Source organism: Pocillopora verrucosa, chromosome 12 (genome assembly GCF_036669915.1).
Source record: "Pocillopora verrucosa isolate sample1 chromosome 12, ASM3666991v2, whole genome shotgun sequence".
NCBI lineage: Eukaryota > Metazoa > Cnidaria > Anthozoa > Scleractinia > Pocilloporidae > Pocillopora > Pocillopora verrucosa.
In genome coordinates, this window is record NC_089323.1 from 3,004,936 (window position 1) to 3,026,572 (window position 21,637).

At 40.3% G+C, this 21,637-nt stretch overlaps 1 protein-coding gene across 1 annotated transcript; it reads right to left on the reverse strand.

Annotated features, from left to right (window-relative positions):
* Positions 1-1,740: 1,740 nt before the first annotated feature.
* LOC136277383 (uncharacterized) lies at positions 1,741-17,495 on the reverse strand. The gene is made up of 7 exons (XM_066159413.1): positions 17,363-17,495; positions 16,704-16,789; positions 12,783-12,867; positions 10,676-11,474; positions 7,053-10,180; positions 4,991-6,983; positions 1,741-4,486 (listed from the first exon to the last, which is right to left on the reverse strand). The coding sequence occupies exons 4-7, from the start codon at positions 11,430-11,432 to the stop codon at positions 2,322-2,324; spliced, it is 8,043 nt and encodes a 2,680-aa protein (XP_066015510.1). The 5' UTR covers positions 11,433-11,474; positions 12,783-12,867; positions 16,704-16,789; positions 17,363-17,495; the 3' UTR covers positions 1,741-2,321.
* Between the last annotated feature and the right edge of the window lie 4,142 nt (positions 17,496-21,637).

The following is a 21,637-nucleotide window of genomic DNA, read 5'->3' on the forward strand; positions in this document are numbered from 1 at the left end:
CGTAATGCGTGGCCGGAGCGCCAAATGATAGCTACAAGAATAATACACATATATCAGGTATTTTTAAACACTCATTTCCAAATGATGTAGGTATATGACCAAAATGGACGTGTCTCGATCGTCGACATCGAGGAGATTTTACTCTTCAATGTCGTTGGCCTTATGCTCCGTACCGGCTTCGAAGACGCCTGTTACGAACATATATAACTACTGAGTTAAATCAGGGGAAGATAACCAAAGAATTCAGCTAAAGAGGATGCTGATAAGTAGCCTGTACCCACACCGTACACGATTGTTCGACATTCTTTTCGGCTGACATTTCGCAAGCGAAGAATAGGGAGCTCCTTATTTCACGCGCTTGAGATGTACTCATTCTTTCTGTCTTTCCACACTACTACATTTGCGCTTTTTTCTCTTATCGTATGAAAATCCTACCAATTGTAGTTTATATCGTATTTTAACAACAGAAATGCATCATTTGTGATAAAGTTCAAGCCGTTTCCTGAGCTGACCGATATCCTGTGTTGTGAACCTCTGGCGGATACTGGCATAAACACAAGCTCGGCGAAGGGTCCGTGTATTCTCCTAACTTAGGTTTCCAAAAATCCATCCCACGAGCCATCAATTCCCCCCCTGCCCTCAAGAAACTAAAAGTAGCAACAGAAGCAATATCATTGTGATAACAGCAGTGCAACGAGATAATTAAAGAAACGCAAATAATATTGAATTAGATGCATGGTAGCGAATCCAAGTGTTGTGCGAAATGGGTCGCATGGCAATGCCGCACTTAAACTAAAGAACGTTTTTCTGTATTAAAATCCCTATTTGAGATTAACTTGAATCGGATGACTTTAAACTCACTCGTTTTTCGTTTGACCGGTTCGACGACGCCGGCCTCTGCCTTTACAATCTCTGAGGAAAGGAGCAGTTTGCAGTGAAACTGCCCGATCACTTTTAGGCGAAAAATCATCGTGCCTCGTGATACAGCTGATTATTTCGTCAAAAGTTAGCTTTTGGTTTGCCAAGGAAATTACTCTACAGCAATGAAACTCTGGAGCATTAACCAAAGAAATAAGAAATAACATGTTATGTAAACAGAAACGAACACAGGGACCCATTATTACCATAGATTTCGTCGTAGAAAACAAAACACGAAGGCAATTAACTAATCATTCAGTAACAGGAGCACTTTGTTCTAATCTTGACCTGAACACCGCAGGCGAGAAACCGTCTTTGTCAGTCCTCGTCGAAATCTTCGTTGGCACGCAGTTGATGCAGCTTGTAAAGAAAAAGTATTCTCACATCTTTCATGTCCTCAACCTAAGGTGTATTTTTTAAAATTTTAAATAAGAAAAAAATTTTACGGGTTGAGACAGGATCTGAGAGGTAGGGACTTATTTATTTTTTCATATTCTAGATTCAATGTAAAGTTGTCATTCTGACAACACTCACACGATAAATTCAATGTGAAAAGTTTATTCAGGATGAGGCAGTCAGTCTTCTAGTACTAAGGAAGAAAAATCAATGATTGTAAATTGCAACAAATACAGAAAAGAAAGTGGTCAAACATAAGACTGACCGACCTAGAATGACTTAATTTTCCCGCGAAACGAATGAGTAATCCGAAACTTCCATGATGCCACGCGAACCTCTTCAACTAATTCGTTCCCATGTCACTTAACGTCAAAAATGACATTTTTATCTCGAGTAAACTCAGATTAAGACAAGAAGTGTTTTTTAATGAAGTTTCTGAAAAGAAACATTGAGGTGAAGTTAAAAATCTTTTATTTTAGTTAGAGAAAAAAAACAAGACTAAATGGTTCCTTCAAGTTTTCCCAAAATCGTTTAATTTTCTGCAAATCCGAGTCCCTTTTCTTCCCAGAGTGACTGGGGTTTACTCTTCTACACAGCTTAAAAGGGAAGGAGTCCTTCAACTGGGTTTTATTATTAAAGGGAGTGAGTTTCTAAAGAAACTGTGATGCTGCGTCAGTGGGAGAGTATAGCAAGATAATTTGGTTTTATCAACTGAGTTGTTAAGGTTACTTCTCACCTTCGCGGGTGTCCTTTGGGAAAGAAAATCGTTGGAGTGCTAGTTTCACTATAATCCTAGCAAACTACTAGAAAAGTAACTTTTGGCTGTGTCTGGGTGTTCTTCCTTGAAGAGTTTAACTCTTATGTCAAGAGCACGCTGTTTGGACTGAAGTACTGACAAGAAATTGCCTAAAGCATGTTGTGTTACTCCGATATTAAAGAAACTTTTGGCTGTCTCGGTGTTCTCCCCCGAAGAGTTTAACTCTTATATCAAGAACACGCTGTTTGAACTAAAGTGCTGACGAGAAATTGCTTAAAGCATGTTGTGTTACTCCGATAGAAAAGTAACTTTCGGCTGTGTCTGGGTGTTCTTCGCCGAAGAGTTTAACTCTTATGTCAAGAGCACGCTGATGGGACTGAAGTGCTGACGAGAAATTTCCTAAAGCATGCTGTGTTACTCCGATAGAAAAGTAACTTTTGGCTGTGTCTCGGTGTTGTTCCCCGAAGAGTTTAACTCTTATGTCAAGAGCACGCTGATGGGACTGAAGTGCTGACGAGAAATTGCCTAAAGCATGTTGTGTTACTCCGATAGAAAAGTAACTTTCAGCTGTGTCTGGGTGTTCTTCCTTGAAGAATTTAACTCTTATGTCAAGAGCACGCTGTTTGGACTGAACTGCTGACAAGAAATTTCCTAAAGCATGTTGTGTTACTCCGAGATTAAAGTAACTTTTGGCTGTGTCTCGGTGTTCTTCCCCGAAGCGTTTAACTCTTATGTCAAGAGCACGCTGATGGGACTGAAGTGCTGACGAGAAATTTCCTAAAGCATGTTGTGTTACTCCGAGATTAAAGTAACTTTTGGCTGTGTCTCGGTGTTCTTCCCCGAAGAGTTTAACTCTTATGTCAAGAGCACGCTGATGGGACTGAAGTGCTGACGAGAAATTTCCTAAAGCATGTTGTGTTACTCCGATTGAAAAGTAACTTTTGGCTGTGTCTGGGTGTTCTTCCCCGAAGAGTTTAACTCTTATGTCAAGAGCACGCTGTCTGGACTGAAGTGCTGACGAGAAATTTCCTAAAGCATATTGTGTTACTCCGAGATTAAAGTAACTTTTGGCTGTGTCTCGGTGTTCTTCCCCGAAGAGTTTAACTCTTATGTCAAGAGCACGCTGATGGGACTGAAGTGCTGACGAGAAATTGCCTAAAGCATGTTGTGTTACTCCGATAGAATAGTAACTTTTGGCTGTGTCTCGGTGTTCGTCCCCGAAGAGTTTAACTCTTATGTCAAGAGCACGCTGATGGGACTGAAGTGCTGACGAGAAATTTCCTAAAGCGTGTTCTGTTACTCCGATAGAAAAGTAACTTTCGGCTGTGTCTGGGTGTTGTTCCCCGAAGAGTTTAACTCTTATGTCAAGAGCACGCTGTTTGGACTGAAGTGCTGACAAGAAATTTCCTAAAGCATGTTGTGTTACTCCGAGATTAAAGTAACTTTTGGCTGTGTCTCGGTGTTCTTCCCCGAAGAGTTTAACTCTTATGTCAAGAGCACGCTGATGCGACTGAAGTGCTGACGAGAAATTTCCTAAAGCATGTTGTGTTACTCCGATAGAAAAGTAACTTTTGGCTGTGTCTCCGTGTTCTTCCCCGAAGAGTTTAACTCTTATGTCAAGAGCACGCCGATGGGACTGAAGTGCTGACGAGAAATTTCCTAAAGCATGTTGTGTTACTCCGAGATAAAAGTAATTTTTGGCTGTGTCTCGGTGTTCTTCCCCGAAGAGTTTAACTCTTATGTCAAGAGCACGCTGATGGGACTGAAGTGCTGACGAGAAATTGCCTAAAGCATGTTGTGTTACTCCGATAGAAAAGTAACTTTTGGCTGTGTCTGGGTGTTCTTCCCCGAAGAGTTTAACTCTTATGTCAAGAGCACGCTGATGGGACTGAAGTGCTGACGAGAAATTGCCTAAAGCATGTTGTGTTACTCCGATACAAAAGTAACTTTCGGCTGTGTCTGGGTGTTGTTCCCCGAAGAGTTTAACTCTTATGTCAAGAGCACGCTGATCGGACTGAAGTGCTGACGAGAAATTTCCTAAAGCATGTTGTGTTTCTCCGAGATTAAAGTAACTTTTGGCTGTGTCTCGGTGTTCTTCCCCGAAGAGTTTAACTCTTATGTCAAGAGCACGCTGATGGGACTGAAGTGCTGACGAGAAATTGCCTAAAGCATGTTGTGTTACTCCGATACAAAAGTAACTTTCGGCTGTGTCTGGGTGTTCTTCGCCGAAGAGTTTAACTCGTATGTCAAGAGCACGCTGATGGGACTGAAGTGCTGACGAGAAATTTCCTAAAGCATGCTGTGTTACTCCGATAGAAAAGTAACTTTTGGCTGTGTCTCGGTGTTCTTCCCCGAAGAGTTTAACTCTTATGTCAAGAGCACGCTGATGGGACTGAAGTGCTGACGAGAAATTGCCTAAAGCATGTTGTGTTACTCCGATAGAAAAGTAACTTTGGGCTGTGTCTGGGTGTTCTTCCTTGAAGAATTTAACTCTTATGTCAAGAGCACGCTGTTTGGACTGAACTGCTAACAAGAAATTTCCTAAAGCATGTTGTGTTACTCCGAGATTAAAGTAACTTTTTGCTGTGTCGCGGTGTTCTTCCCCGAAGAGTTTAACTCTTATGTCAAGAGCACGCTGATCGGACTGAAGTGCTGACGAGAAATTTCCTAAAGCATGTTGTGTTTCTCCGAGATTAAAGTAACTTTTGGCTGTGTCTCGGTGTTCCTCCCCGAAGAGTTTAACTCTTATGTCAAGAGCACGCTGATGGGACTGAAGTGCTGACGAGAAATTGCCTAAAGCATGTTGTGTTACTCCGATAGAAAAGTAACTTTTGGCTGTGTCTGGGTGTTCTTCCCCGGAGAGTTTAACTCTTATGTCAAGAGCACGCTGATGGGACTGAAGTGCTGACGAGAAATTGCCTAAAGCATGTTGTGTTACTCCGATAGAAAAGTAACTTTCGGCTGTGTCTGGGTGTTGTTCCCCGAAGAGTTTAACTCTTATGTCAAGAGCACGCTGATCGGACTGAAGTGCTGACGAGAAATTTCCTAAAGCATGTTGTGTTTCTCCGAGATTAAAGTAACTTTTGGCTGTGTCTCGGTGTTGTTCCCCGAAGAGTTTAACTCTTATGTCAAGAGCACGCTGATGGGACTGAAGTGCTGACGAGAAATTGCCTAAAGCATGTTGTGTTACTCCGATAGAAAAGTAACTTTCGGCTGTGTCTGGGTGTTCTTCGCCGAAGAGTTTAACTCTTATGTCAAGAGCACGCTGATGGGACTGAAGTGCTGACGAGAAATTTCCTAAAGCATGCTGTGTTACTCCGATAGAAAAGTAACTTTTGGCTGTGTCTCGGTGTTCTTCCCCGAAGAGTTTAACTCTTATGTCAAGAGCACGCTGATGGGACTGAAGTGCTGACGAGAAATTGCTTAAAGCATGTTGTGTTACTCCGATAGAAAAGTAACTTTGGGCTGTGTCTGGGTGTTCTTCCTTGAAGAATTTAACTCTTATGTCAAGAGCACGCTGTTTGGACTGAACTGCTGAGAAGAAATTTCCTAAAGCATGTTGTGTTACTCCGAGATTAAAGTAACTTTTGGCTGTGTCTCGGTGTTCTTCCCCGAAGAGTTTAACTCTTATGTCAAGAGCACGCTGATCGGACTGAAGTGCTGACGAGAAATTTCCTAAAGCATGTTGTGTTTCTCCGAGATTAAAGTAACTTTTGGCTGTGTCTCGGTGTTCTTCCCCGAAGAGTTTAACTCTTATGTCAAGAGCACGCTGATGGGACTGAAGTGCTGACGAGAAATTGCCTAAAGCATGTTGTGTTACTCCGATAGAAAAGTAACTTTTGGCTGTGTCTGGGTGTTCTTCCCCGAAGAGTTTAACTCTTATGTCAAGAGGACGCTGATGGGACTGAAGTGCTGACGAGAAATTGCCTAAAGCATGTTGTGTTACTCCGATAGAAAAGTAACTTTCGGCTGTGTCTGGCTGTTCTTCGCCGAAGAGTTTAACTCTTATGTCAAGAGCACGCTGATGGGACTGAAGTGCTGACGAGAAATTTCCTAAAGCATGCTGTGTTACTCCGATAGAAAAGTAACTTTTGGCTGTGTCTCGGTGTTCTTCCCCGAAGAGTTTAACTCTTATGTCAAGAGCATGCTGATGGGACTGTAGTGCTGACGAGAAATTGCCTAAAGCATGTTGTGTTACTCCGATAGAAAAGTAACTTTGGGCTGTGTCTGGGTGTTCTTCCTTGAAGAATTTAACTCTTATGTCAAGAGCACGCTGTTTGGACTGAACTGCTGACAAGAAATTTCCTAAAGCATGTTGTGTTACTCCGAGATTAAAGTAACTTTTTGCTGTGTCTCGGTGTTCTTCCCCGAAGAGTTTAACTCTTATGTCAAGAGCACGCCGATGGGACTGAAGTGCTGACGAAAAATTTCCTAAAGCATTTTGTGTTACTCCGAGATTAAAGTAACTTTTGGCTGTGTCTCGGTGTTCTTCCCCGAAGAGTTTAACTCTTATGTCAAGAGCACGCTGATGGGACTGAAGTGCTGACGAGAAATTTCCTAAAGCATGTTGTGTTACTCCGATTGAAAAGTAACTTTCGGCTGTGTCTGGGTGTTCTTCCCCGAAGAGTTCAACTGTTATGTCAAGAGCACGCTGTTTGGACTGAAGTGCTGACGAGAAATTTCCTAAAGCATATTGTGTTACTCCGAGATTAAAGTAACTTTTGGCTGTGTCTCGGTGTTCTTCCCCGAAGAGTTTAACTCTTATGTCAAGAGCACGCTGATGGGACTGAAGTGCTGACGAGAAATTTCCTAAAGCATGTTGTGTTACTCCGATAGAATAGTGACTTTTGGCTGTGTCTCGGTGTTCTTCCCCGAAGAGTTTAACTCTTATGTCAAGATCATGCTGATGGGACTGAAGTGCTGACGAGAAATTTCCTAAAGCGTGTTGTGTTACTCCGATAGAAAAGTAACTTTCGGCTGTGTCTGGGTGTTGTTCCCCGAAGAGTTTAACTCTTATGTCAAGAGCACGCTGTTTGGACTGAAGTGCTGACAAGAAATTTCCTAAAGCATGTTGTGTTACTCCGAGATTAAAGTAACTTTTGGCTGTGTCTGGGTGTTCTTCCCCGAAGAGTCTAACTCTTATTTCAAGAGCACGCTGATGCGACTGAAGTGCTGACGAGAAATTTCCTAAAGCATGTTGTGTTACTCCGAGATTAAAGTAACTTTTGGCTGTGTCTCGGTGTTCTTCCCCGAAGAGTTTAACTCTTATGTCAAGAGCACGCCGATGGGACTGAAGTGCTGACGAGAAATTTCCTAAAGCATGTTGTGTTACTCCGAGATTAAAGTAACTTTTGGCTGTGTCTCGGTGTTCTTCCCCGAAGAGTTTAACTCTTATGTCAAAAGCACGCTGATGGGACTGAAGTGCTGACGAGAAATTTCCTAAAGCATGTTGTGTTACTCCGATAGAAAAGTAACTTTTGGCTGTGTCTGGCTGTTCTTCCCCGAGGAGTTTAACTCTTATGTCAAGAGCACGCTGATGGGACTGAAGTGCTGACGAGAAATTGCCTAAAGCATGTTGTGTTACTCCGATACAAAAGTAACTTTCGGCTGTGTCTGGGTGTTGTTCCCCGAAGAGTTTAACTCTTATGTCAAGAGCACGCTGATCGGACTGAAGTGCTGACGAGAAATTTCCTAAAGCATGTTGTGTTTCTCCGAGATTAAAGTAACTTTTGGCTGTGTCTCGGTGTTCTTCCCCGAAGAGTTTAACTCTTATGTCAAGAGCACGCTGATGGGACTGAAGTGCTGACGAGAAATTGCCTAAAGCATGTTGTGTTACTCCGATAGAAAAGTAACTTTCGGCTGTGTCTGGGTGTTCTTCCTTGAAGAGTCCTCTTGCGATGTTTAGGGCATATTCAAAGGACTGAATGGCTCTAGGATAGTTTTGCACCTGTAGAAGAGTGTCGCCTTGGTCCATATAGCTTTTATATAATTCTTCTTGGTGCAAATTTAAATTAAGATTTTTGTTGGGTCTAACTTTATCTCCTGCGTTAACTTTTCCACTTTGTTTTAAGGTCTTTTTATGATAACTGATCCGTGTGTCGCACAACTTTGATGCCTCCTCGGGATTATTCAGTACATCTTTAAGTGTGAAATTGATGTTGCGCTGGAAGGTCCATGAACCAATGGAATGTGGGAGGATCTGTGTTTTTGTTTGATTTGACATCCTTAGCACAGATTTGCTTATTGCTTGCTTTGTTTCGTCATCAGAGAACATTTCTGTTGCTATGCTAACAACGCAAATAGTTTCTAATCTAAGTGGTTGAGTGGTTATAACATCTGGTTCCGGCATATCTGCTTCGATCATTGTCAAATCTTTGTTGTTCACCGGAGGAATAACAAGAAGGCCTGTGTCTCCTAATGCTCTGCATTCATGTAAAGCTTTGGTGTACAACTCTAGTGAAGTTGCTTTCTTTTTATTGAAAAGAAAGTAAGTAACAAGAATTTGCAGTGCAGTTACGCTGAGAATTCGCTGTTCCGGGCTGTCACTCATCAAGCAAAGAGCTTCTTGCAAGTTCTGAGCTCCGTCGTCTATTTTGCCTGAAACCAGTTGACAGATGCCTTTATAACACAGGATTTTTCTTTTATCATCTACCGACAACGAAAGGCCTTCGGCTTTAGAGAGCATCGTCATCGATCTTCCATCTATCCCCCAAGTCAGTTCGGTGAATGCCAAGGACACCAGTAACTGACTGTAGAATACGCTTTTTCCAAACGTCTGAGCTTCTTTAGTTGCGTGATGGTAAATTTTGTCGATGATTTTCCCTTCGCACCAGAAAAGGGAATCTAGAAAGATTTCTGCTTTTGTCAGGACACCAAATGCAACGTCACATGTCTTAGGATCGGAGCAGCTCTCCATAAGACTCTCAATAATATTCTGCTTCTCTTCATAGAAGTCAATAAATGCTTGCATGGATTGTCCTGTCAAAAACTGTTGATTTAGCTGCTCGAAAAGAGAGACGTAAAATGCAGACAAACGTGCTTTGGAGTTCAGCATGGCCTCTTTCATTTCATCTTGACCTCTTTCCCTTACAAACGACAGAATCAACTTATGCATCGAAAATGACTCAGGTTTGAAGCTAGAGTCGAGGAAGGATTTTTTCCGAAGCCTATGCAAGATTTTCTTGGCCTCCAGAGTTTTTTTTACACCCATGACAGCTGCAGCAACTGAGTGGTTAAAATCTCCAGAAAGAACACTAAGTGATACCAGGGCTTCTTTGTCTGATAGAGAGAGCCTCTGAAAAGAGGATTCAAATAGAAACTTCAATCGCAGATTGCTTGGATAATCTGAATCGTCCAACAGCTCCAAAAGGTTATCTTCAATAGATTCCTTGAAGCTAACTAAAAATTGAGTCGGCTGAGCATTATCTTCAGCAGTAGAGGAACAGAACAGTTTCATGGCCAAAGGGACGAACCCGCAGAGTTTTGCAATATCTGAGCAGTCAGACGCGGTCGCTTTTGGGAGTAATCCGCCGACTAACGTTTCAGAGAAGGACTCGTGTAATGGCTCTATTCTTAATGCTTGATGGCCTTGAAAATTCATATCCATAAATTCAAGAGATTGCCTTGTGGTAAGAAGAAATGTTAAGTTTTTGAATTGACAAAGAATGACTTTCAGAAGGTTTATGAAATCGTCCTTCACATTGGGTGCTCCACTTTCGAGCAAGTCATCGGCATTGTCAAGAATTATCACAAATTCACCTGAAATATTGCTTAGAAAGAGGGAAAGTTCGTCTTCAAGGGACATCCGCTGAGGCATTTGATCTTTTGTGGAGTGTCTTTTAAAGAAGCTCAGAAGCTGCACAGTCAGACCAGCTTTTGAAAGAAGTCGTCGCATAGAGAAGAAGTATACGGGAAGTCCACCAGTTTGGAGTTGATGTCCGACTTCAGTTGCCACAGAAGTCTTACCAAAACCAGGCGAGCCCCATAGGGACACGATCCGGGTACTTTTGGAAGTTAAGTGACGCCTGATGTCTTCACATTCTCTCTGACGGCCAGTGAAGTGTGGAACCCTTGAAGGAAGATTTGATGGTGGAAGGAATGGCTTTGAATCTTAAAAGGAAAAAATTGATGCAATCATGAAAGAGCTAAATGTCGGTAGTTTGAGGAGCAAAAAAAAATAATGATCATTAAAAAAAGGGTACATTTTACTGTCACACTAAAAATCTAGAAAATCAAGTTTTATGGATACAGCGTCAATTATGAGCTTGCTGCTCTTTCCGTGAAGTTATAATTTTAACAACATCCTACAAGAGTCACAATGCCGGTAAATAAAGTGGGTGCAGTTTAGTTCTGGCACAAATTGTTTTGAAATAAAAGAAAAAAGAGGTCAGGTGCTACTCTGATCATAGAAGAAATTCATCCAAGGGAAGAAGAAAGGATTTTTGAGACATGTACAAAGCATTTTTGCAAAAACTGGAAGTTACTCCGTTGAGCTATTGCTACCTTCAAAGTACAGAGTAAAAACACTCCTGTCCCTTTTGTTTTTCCTTGCCAAGGCAGTGCTTACAAGACTGTGCCACAATGCAGTTTTTCATCAGTTTATACCTGTTTTATCTTGATCCTTCTTCATTTTCAAAGCGAGGTTATCTACTTTTTCCCCTATAGCATTCCCCTGTGCTACTAATTTGTCGACAACTGACTGCACCTCTTCGAGACACTCGATATATGATCTGGTCTCCTGTCTGAAACTTTCTTCCAATTTGCGAACTTCTTTCGTGGGAAAGTCAGACTCTGTCAATCCACCGATGGCATCAATGGGATCTGTCATGATACCAAGAGCTTTGAATGCTTCTTTAGCGAGCTGCACGTATTGGTCAAAGGTTGGTTTATCAATCTCTGACTTGTCTGAGTGACAAAGCGAGTTTCGTAAAAGTCGAAGCTGATCAATCGCGAGAGCGAAGGTTTCGGCTGTATTTCCACTTGGACTCGCAACAGAAGGATGGAACTTTCCAAGAGGCACTTTGTGGTGCTTTATGTACAGTTCACCAAGTGTCTTGTAATGACCTTTGCTATCTGGCATAGCGAAGGACCTTGCATAGATGGTGGCCTGGAACAGAGCGGTACAGTCCCATTCTTCATAGGAGATGTGTGTGGGAACTTTGGTTTTTCCACCCTCTTCAGCGAGAAACGAATTTCTTACTACCATGGAGTTATCCCACAGTTGATATCCGGGACGATGTCCATATCTGTTGTCCCACATGGATTTGAACGTCTGACGCAAAGCAGTGGCGAACTCATTAAGTACAACTGAGGCAAATTTGAAGTAATTCAGCTGCTCGTTTGTAAAAGGCTGTAGAGCCATACTCGGCGTGAGCTCTGGAGATAGCTATCTTCGACCAAAATCCTGAAAGAGATTCAATTCGTTCAAGCATACAGACGTCTTAGGTGAGATTAAACAGCGATTGATGAATGTGAGGGGAAAAGGAAAAAGCTCTTTTACCATGTAATTATCGTTTAAATAAATACTTAATAGCACATGCACACTGGCTCTATTAATTGTGCATGACGGCATGGATACGAAAAGTGGCTACACAGCTAAATTAACTCGAAACAAATTGAAAACTCATCTCTACTTTATTTTAGAATATAAATGTACACTTAGAATCTACTCTCTGTTTGGATGCCAAGTGCCAACACTTTGTAATTAACGCTAAATATTCCCCTCTCGAGGTTCAAATGTTGTATCTCAATAAAATGCGGAAACCGAGAAATTGAAGACAGTGACGTCACAAAATGAATGTGCATCTTTGAACTTAGAGTCTTTCACTTCGATAAGCTCGGTATAGCGTCAAAACCTAGTTTTTTTTTCAGACCTCAATTCCACTTCATTGACACAAACTTTCCTTTGTCAACAAACAGTTTGAATTAATTTCATGTCTAATATGATACTTTCACGGTATTTTGATTTACATGTTTATCCAACTGCAACTCGAAATTTACCCGGAGAGTGGTTGTGTTATGACTTGTAATTCATACCTCCCGGAAATTTCAAACCCTTAATATGCTAAATGCCAATGCAATGAAGAATTCATTGTTCTCGAGAAATGTGGCGCGATGTTTACAGGTCGAACACACCTCAGCAAGGGAAATTCCCCTTTTAATGTGGACGATACACTCGGTATTCCTCAATTTTGGTCTTTAAATAAACATGGTCACCCTGAAAAATGCTTTTCAAAACACGCAATAGAGCAAGAACGACTTCTTTTTCGTCCTTAGCGCTTACCTAACGCTTACTTCTGCTTGTTTGAAAGATGCAAAAAAAACAAAAAAGACCTACTAGACAAATCACAAACACGCCTGCTCTTAAAAATTCCCTGATTTAGTCGGCAGAAATAACATTTACTTTCCTTAATCTTACTTAATCTAGAGCAGAAAATTAAAAGCCTGGTTTAAATATAATATGAAAAGGTATGTAGCCATCTGTGACTGATAGCATTCTGGATTGGTTATTATTCGTGAAGATGAGAAGTGATCTGGTAACTAAAAATAACTGTGTGTAAATGAGAGGTACCATGAAACTGAACCCCACTCTTGTTCCTCTTTAATACAAGCAATTATTATTCTTCACGCTCCAATCTTTTTTTTGGGAGCTTGGGAGTGACATATTTTGCGTCTGTACCACATTAGTAATATAGTCTAGACATCTGATTACCTCAACTCCCCGTAACCACTGATGTGTAGCCAAGTCCCTCCACGCCTTGCGCGTTTCTGGTTGGACCACGTTCGGCTCGTGCTCGCTACAAAAACACACAGTTATTTTAGTTAAAACTGACGAGGTCATAAGGTTTGGATTTCTTTCTTCTAGTTTTTTTAGTTACCAGATCACTTCTCATTTTAAAGAATAATAATTGCTTGCGCTAAAGTGGATCAGGAGTGGGGCACAGTTTTACGATACCTATCACAAGACTAAAATGAGTCTCATTAACTTAAGTGCAACTCTCAACATGTACAACTATCTGTTTAAGAACATTTTCAAAGTCTTAGCCAAATTTATTAGTACATATATATGTTACACTACTACTTCTTTTTGTCCTTTTAACATCAAAGGATCTAGGAGTAATAATAAGGCCTGGTACATAAAGATTGCTATCTGTGTAAATAATTCACCTTAGCAGTGCAGCTTAGACTTTAAGAAATTTTTTATTCCAAACTTTAACCAAACGCATAATATGACTGATGACTTGTAAAGGCATAGGGTAAAATATGAAAAACCAATTAAACCAGTAGTGTTTACTATTACAACCACCTCCCACCCCTCCCTGCGTAGAAATAGTCCGTCTCTCGCCCTTCCCTGGGTAATAACACTCTGTTCCTCCCTTCCCTCAGCACTGATAGACCTCATCCCACCCCTCCCTCAATACTAATGGTGTGCTCCCCCCTTTAAAATGGTCCAAAAAATGGTCCAAAAAAATGGTCCAAAAAATAGTCCAGTCAAATTTTACCCTATGTCTGTTGTAAATGTACTCTGCCCACAGGTATGTTATCTGAATGAGCACTGTCAAATAATGGGACATCTAATATGGTCAATTTGACTTTTATATGGTCTTTTAGTCTTATTAACTGAGTTTATAACGTAAATTGGCCACCATCAATAGCTTCTAAGCTGACGCTCCGAGCGTTAGCCTTTCTTCAGAGCGACTGGAGAAATTGTGAGTTGTGTGTGTATTTTCCGTATTTACTCGATTGAAACGCCGCTCTTGAGAGTTCATGGTTCTCGAGAAATGTGGCGTGATGTTTACGGGTCAAACACGCCTTAGCAAGGGAAATTTCCCTTTATAATCTGGACAGTACACTCAGCATTGTTCAACATTTTGAAATAGACACAGGGTACTTCGAACGCCTCTTCGTGCCTTTTTTCGCTCAGAAAACTGTCTTAAATGCGGCTTCATAAGTCATCCGCCACATACGCTTCGAATTTGAATTTGATCTGATAGGTATGTACACTTAGCAAAATAAATATGGCGGATAATAGTTTAAGTGAGAGCAGTTCGATATCAGTTCTGACTATTTGGATTTTGACGCCTCTATGGTTGGTGAAAATAATGATAGGGCTATGAGGCCGCTGAATCGGTTGGTTTTTTTTTTTTTTTTAACCAAGACACTGCGTTTTATACTGTGGGTGCAAGGCAGTCTCACGACATGTGCCTGTCGGCTTGTTAATTTACGATAAGCGCGCTTGAGTAACTTACTGTTCACTCGGCTGACGCTAATACTTTTTTGAAACGAGTAACCTTGCAGACAAGATTTATTTCATCATGTTTTCCGGTCGCAAATGCGAAACAACGCTCGAGTATGGCGCTTATAACAAGACCTTGGAAGTCATACTTAGGGACACGTATGTGCTACATATGCTGTTTAATGTTAGTAGTAATCGTCCCTGCAGAAGTCTCAGCTAGTGACGAAACGCGTTGGAAAAAATAGACAAAAGTTACAATGCTAAAAAGTCTTTCTTTGTGCTGCTTGCTGGTCTCTGTTAAAAAAGATAAAGAAAGAATCTATCTTGTACATTTCCGGAACGTGGAAGAAGAGTTTTGTTCACGAAACCAGATCAAAACCTTCCGAAATTCGTGACGTTTGCTTATGTCACGCTCACCCCAGAACCGATGGGCTTGTGGTCACAGTGATGTACACCGGACAAAATCTTAAGTTAAATGCTTTTCGGCTTGGACTAAAAAATATTTTTTTAAGTAACAGACTCGATAATGGTCAAGAGGAAAAAATAATATAATTTTTTTTACCGCTATTTGGCATGGCATGCAATTTGTCTGTGGCTCTGAATACGGATACGCGATCCGTCGCGTTTCGATAATTCAACGTTTTTAGAGAAGAGTATTTTATTCTTCACTTTGTATTTCAGTCTCTAAATGGTAGCTTGTACCAAAATGGAATAAAATCTCTTCTTTTTCTGTTTGGTAGCAGCTGGACATCGAGGGCATATCATTTCACGCGACCTTGATCGGAACGTTTTCAAAATGGCTGTTGATTAAGCGGCAAAAAAAATCAGTAAAGAAATTGTTTTTTTCCAATATATCGTTTATTTGCTCATTTAGGGTTCTTAATATAAGAGGAATTTATAGGGACAAAAAAAGGCGGAAATTTTGCCGTCAGTTACCCTTGAAAGTACCTATGACACGAACCTTTTCTTGTATTTTCCGGTTGATAGCTGCATTTAAAGTTAGGAATAATCAACCTTAGCGCTTACCGAGTCCTATCTGGTCATTTTTTTTGCGCATTGAAAGAACGATTTTGTTCGAGTGGTGTTTGGCTTCTTTGTGGCATTTTGTTAGCGGCCAGAAGACGTTCAAGAAGCGAATGAACTGAACGAAATTTACTGACATTGTGAAGTCAGGCAAGACAAATTTTCAATTGAAAATCAATACTTGTATGTTGAATACAAAACCACTCAGCTGTTCGTACAAGCGCTTTAGTGATTGTCCTATTCACACTAATGTCGTCCGGGAATGCTGTTGAATCGCAAACAGTGTGGTAAAAATATTAATGAATGGTTTCTGCAATACACTGTTTGTACTGACTCGAAGGTTAGCGGAAAGGAAAGTATATTTTTCCCTTTTGTAGGAAGATTGATGCACAGGATGACCCAAAATTGTTATTGAATGCTGATTGAAATAAAAAAAATCGTTATGGAACCTGATTTACGCGCAAATGATCGTTTTTTGTCGCTAATGAATGAAGACGCAATTGTTCGTCTTTCCACGCAAATGAATGCGTATTTTCTCATAATGAACAGCAAAAGGTTTAGTTGAAAAAAATGTGACTCACCTTCCTCGAAATTCAAGTTAGAGCGAGAAATATCTTGATGACAGACGCACAAACTGGTTATCTTAATGATTACTGAACGAACTGCGAGACTGCGACTCGAAATTTTTCTAGAGACTGGTTGAGGTGTTATGACTTGTTACTCATGCCACACGGAAATTTTCAACACTTAATACGCTAAATGCCTATGCAAAAAAGAATTCATTGTTCTCATGTCGCGTGATGTTTACAGGTCAAACACACCTTAGCAAGGGAAATTTCCCTTCTAATCTGATCAATACACTGAGCATTGTTAAATTTCCGTTCTGAGAGCAACATTGCTCTTCAAAACACGCGATAGAGTAGGAATGACTTTTTTTTTGTCCATAGCGCTCACCTAACGCTTACTTCTGCTTGCTTGAAAAATGTTGAGAAAAAACCGACTAGACGACTCCCAAACACGCCTGCTCTTTAAAATACCCGACTTAGTCTTGACAGAAATAACAATTACTTTCATCAATCTTACATCTAGAACAGACAATTAAAAGTCTAGTTTCAACATAATCTGAGAAGGTCTGTAGCCATGTGTGACTGGTAGTATTCTGGATTGGTTATTATTCGTTAAAATGAGAAGTGATATGGTAACTAAAAATAACTGTGTGTAAATGATAGGAATCATGAAACTGTACCCCACTCTTGATCCTCTTTAATGCAAGCAATTATTATTCTTCACGCTCCACTTTTTTTTTTTTTTTGGTGCTTGGGAGTCACATATTTTGCGTCTGTACTACATTATTAATAAGTAACTTTTGATTACCTCAACTCCCTGTAAGCACAGCTGTGTAGCCAATTCTCTACACGCTTCGCACGTTTGTGGTTCGACCCACGCTCGGCTCGTGCTCGCTAGAAAAACACACAGTTATTTTTAGTTAAAACTGATGAGGTCACAAGGTTTGGTTTTTTTCTTCTAGTATGTTTTAGTTACCAGATCACTTCTCATTTTAAAGAATAATAATTTCTTGCGCTAAAGTGGATAAGGAGTGGGGGCAGTTTCATGATGCCTTTCACAAAACTAAAATCAATCTCATTAACTTAAGTGCAACTCTCAAGAAACAAAATAAAAACAGTGAAACCTGTACTCAACACAACTATCTGTTTAAGACTATTTTCATAGTCTTTGCCAAATTCATTTGTACATATAAATGTTACACTACGACTTATTATTTTTTTTCTTTTTACCCCAGTGAATTTAGGGGTAATCGCCCTTTTGTAGGACGATTGATGCATAGGATGACCCAAAATTGCTATTGAATGCTGATTAAAATAAAAAAATCGTTATGGAACCTGATTTGCGCGCAGATGATCGTTTTTTGTCGCTAATGAATGAACACGCAATTGTTCGTCTTTCCACGCAAATGAATGCGTATTTTCTCATAATGAACAACAAAAGGTTTAGTTGAAAAAAATGTGACTCACCTTCCTCGAAATTCAAGTTAGAGCGAGAAATATCTTGATGGCAGACGCACAAACTGATTATCTTAATGATTACTGAACGATCTGCGAAACTGCGACTCGAAATTTTTCTAGAGACTGGTTGAGGTGTTATGACTTGTTACTCATACCACACGGAAATTTTAAACCCTTAATACGCGAAATGCCTAAGCAAGAAAGAGTTCATTGTTCTCATGTCGCGTGATGTTTACAGGTCAAACACACCTTAGCAAGGGAAATTTCCCTTCTAATCTGATCAATACACTGAGCATTGTTAAATTTCCGTTCTGAGAGAAAAATTGCCACCCTGAAGAATGATCTTCAAAACACGCGATAGAGTAGAGACTTTTTTTTTTTCGTCCATAGCGCTCACCTAACGCTCACTTCTGCTTGCCTGAAAAGTGTTGAAAAAAAGAAAAAACCGATTAGACGACTCACAAACACGCCTGCTCTTTAAAATTCCTCGACTTAGTCTTGACAGAAATAACAATTACTTTCCTCAATCTTACATCTAGAACAGACAATTAAAAGTCTGGTTTAAATATAATCTGAGAAGGTCTGTAGCCATGTTTGACTGATAGCATTCTGGATTGGTTATTATTCGTTAAAATGAGAAGTGATATGGTAACTAAAAATAACTGTGTGTAAACGATAAGCATCATGAAATTGTACCCACTCCTGATCCTCTCTAATGCAAGCAATTATTATTCTTCACGCTCCACTTTTTATTTATTTTTTTTGGTGCTTGGGAGTCACATATTTCACATATTTTGCATCTGTACTACACTAGTAATAAAGTCTAAGCATTCGAATACCTCAACTCCCCGTAACCACTGTTGTGTAGCAAAGTCCCTATACGCCTCGCGCGTTTGTGGTTCGACCCACGCTCGGCTCGTGCCCGCTAAAAAAACACACAGTTATCTTTAGCTTACACTGATTAGGTCACAAGGTTTTGGTTTTTTCGTCTGGTGTTTTTTTAGTTACCATATCACTTCTCATTTTAACGAATAATAATTGCTTGCGTTAAAGTGGATCAGGAGTGGGGGACAGTTTTATGATGCCTATCACAAGACGAGATTATTATTCATTTTATACGTATTGCAATAGTACTAGTATTAACATAAAATAATTGTGAAGTTGAGTACGATATAAAAAACGACTTTTTAGACAAGCACTAAAATATGTTTTTTTTTTTTAATTTAGATGTTCAGTTGCCATAATATTGTTTGCTAGAAATAAATTGGATTTTAAATAAACGCTGCCCTCGAACACAGGCCGCACTCGAATCACGAAAAATTAAATAAACTCCGCGGCGTCTAATCGAATAAACACGCTTTATGCAGAAAATGGAGCTACGCTGTCAGTGGGAATATGGTGACGAGAAAACTAGAATAGATGAATGAAAAGCACTCGTTGATTGAGTAAGTGGAGAGGAAGGGGAGGGACGGGTTGTTTGTGACACATAGTAGGTTCGTTATAAATGTTATTGTTTTCTCTCTAATCAGTAATTTTTACATTTTCTCAATACTATCATCAACTGTTTTACAGCATTCAATTTTCAAGGCATCTGAAGGAATTTTGTCGAGTGATGTTCAAAACAAAGTGATGATGATACAACAAAGTGATGATGACAAAAGTGTAGCAGATGGAGAGAATAAAATCTTGCTATCACGTGTAGAGGCTGGATACACGAACATTAATAAGACTTTGGTGTAAAAAACAAACATTTAACGTGCCATCAGAATATTAATTTCTGACCAATTCGTTCCCATGTCACTCAAACGTCAGAAATTACATATTTTGACCGCACTCAAACGATACATTCAATGTGAAAAGTTTAGTTAGGACCAGTCAGTCAGTCTTCAAGTATACGCATCCTGATAGAGAAAAAGAAAGGCGAAATGTGAAGTTAAAAGTAAACATTACAGAATTAAACACGCAACTTTTTAACACTGACAAACGTGAAATCAAACTGTCGTCGACATACCACCTTTGGCGGACACAGATTTCTAACGTCTATGTCTCTGAAAAAGTCTGTCTGGATCACCAGCATTAGCCGCAGCAGAATCATCACCAGCTCTTAAGAAATGTGTGCTAAATAGAGAAATATCTGGGACTAGCCTCTTAAAGCTAAACTTAAAGTAATCTCTTGTACATGAATAACTTAGCGGCTTGTTAATAGATACTAGTCTGTGACCTAATCAGTTAAACTTGCAATTGAAGAAAGTTTGAAGACATAATGGCCTGCCTCGACAGGAAACTTTTCAACCTCACTTAAAAACGCCTGAAAATTTTAATAGTAGAGTTAATAGTATTTTGGTCGCTGCGAAAACTTATGTCTCCACATTTAAGATGAAGAATCTCCTCAATTCGGAAGAAACCAGCCGATAAACCAGAATAAAACACATACATTTAGTGATTCAATTAAATTATCTAAGTTGGATTTCTCAAACAGCTTCCTTATCATGTCTGGAAAAACTGGCTCTTTCTTATTATGAACACAAATGCCGATTATTCTCTCAGCCGCTCTGTTAACTGCGTGGATAATCGAGATGTCTGTAGGGGAAGGTAAACCCGCCAAATGGTGTGCTCACTGTATTCCATATATAACAGAGTCAACTGCTAAGTGGGAATAGGTGGTGTCCAATAAATGCTGCAAGTATAAAGCCACATGCTCTAAATTTGCAGGAAACGCACAAATCTCCGTCTTGGAACTGGCAAACTCATTCCACCAAAGAAAAGCTCTCCGGTAGGTTTCGGTGGTACCTGGTGCTCTCGACGTAACGACACTTGATTCCAGTCTGGACGCAAGACTTCTCAGTGACAGGTCACTCAGCTCGCTAAGGCAGTGCCACAGGTTATTATTAAACACGTTTATAAGGAAAAGAAAGAAAAACAAAAAAGGGAGGCAAACAAAGAGCATGATTGAGGGAATTTAAGATCTGAATTGAGTCGAGTCGATGAGAAAACAACGGAGAAGTCACACTCGCTGGGACTGTAAACAAGACGGTTACGTCATCTCTGGTGTAGGCACTCTGAACAAGAAACTAATGGCGAATGAAACAGCAGGAACAAGACATTGTCAGCGACCGGTCGAATGTTCTCGTTCTAAGCAGTCCCACGCATTGCGTTTCTTAGGCAACAGCCAAACAATGTGCAAACGTATAGCTCCACCGAGGGGCGTCATTACAATACAGCCAAACACCAACAGGGGCTACACAGTCTTCAACCGAACATGTCATACAAAATAAATCTGCACAATCTCCTTCAAAATACACGCTTTAACTGTAACCAAAATATGCTTTAAATACTAACAACAAACATACTAGAAATTCAGTCAAGAAACGTAAACTTCAATACAATCTTCGATGAGTCACGATTCGGAAAGACCATCGACACCTCAAGGTACACAAGACTGGCAAGCCATACAATAGCCATTAGGGGAGGTACAAAAACGCTCCTTAAAGAGGAGCGAAAATTGTTACCAGCAAAATCAATACGAAGCGCCAAGCATCGTGACTTGAATGCCTTGGTACCGAACAATTTGTTCTTTGCTTTGCCTTTAATGAACAAATTCGATTTGTTGAAACAGAGAGAGAGAAACAGCCAATCCCTTACAAAGAAATTGAAATGCGCATCATCGCCGCATAGTAATGGCGGAAAATATGCGGACTTCCACATAGTTACGATTAAAGAACCAACTGACTTACAATCACTCATATGACTCAACACTTAACCAACGAGTGCGGTAGGTAGGACAAGCCAGTTGTTCTCTGATGGCCAATCCTACGTAAACGTATCCACAGCTTCTGTGCCGGGTTGGCGGAATCTGGAATTAAATCTTGGCAATTTGGTGTTATAATGATAAGCAAATCTGTCAACCGAATGTGGACCCCAGAGGTATCGAGGAAAAGAAAAATGTCATCACGAATCGGGTAATCGTCAGAGTAAACTATCTAACTTCAAAATCTACGTGGGATTCACGATCGCGCGGCACAAAAGAAATATTCAACTGAATATGGCGACGGGAGCATAAAAGAAAGAATTTTGTCATGCTACCAACTTGAACGATCCTCACGACATTTTTTTACCTGTGTTCTAGCGAACTCTCCGACCCACCAGACGACCTTCAAAGGAATCGAGGGCGAATTTTTAAGGTGATCATTTCCCTCCAGGTTAAAGATTTTACAGATTCCTGATCATGATTTGTGTGACATTTCCACAGCTGGGGGTCCACATCTCGCGAAAATGAGCCTCGTT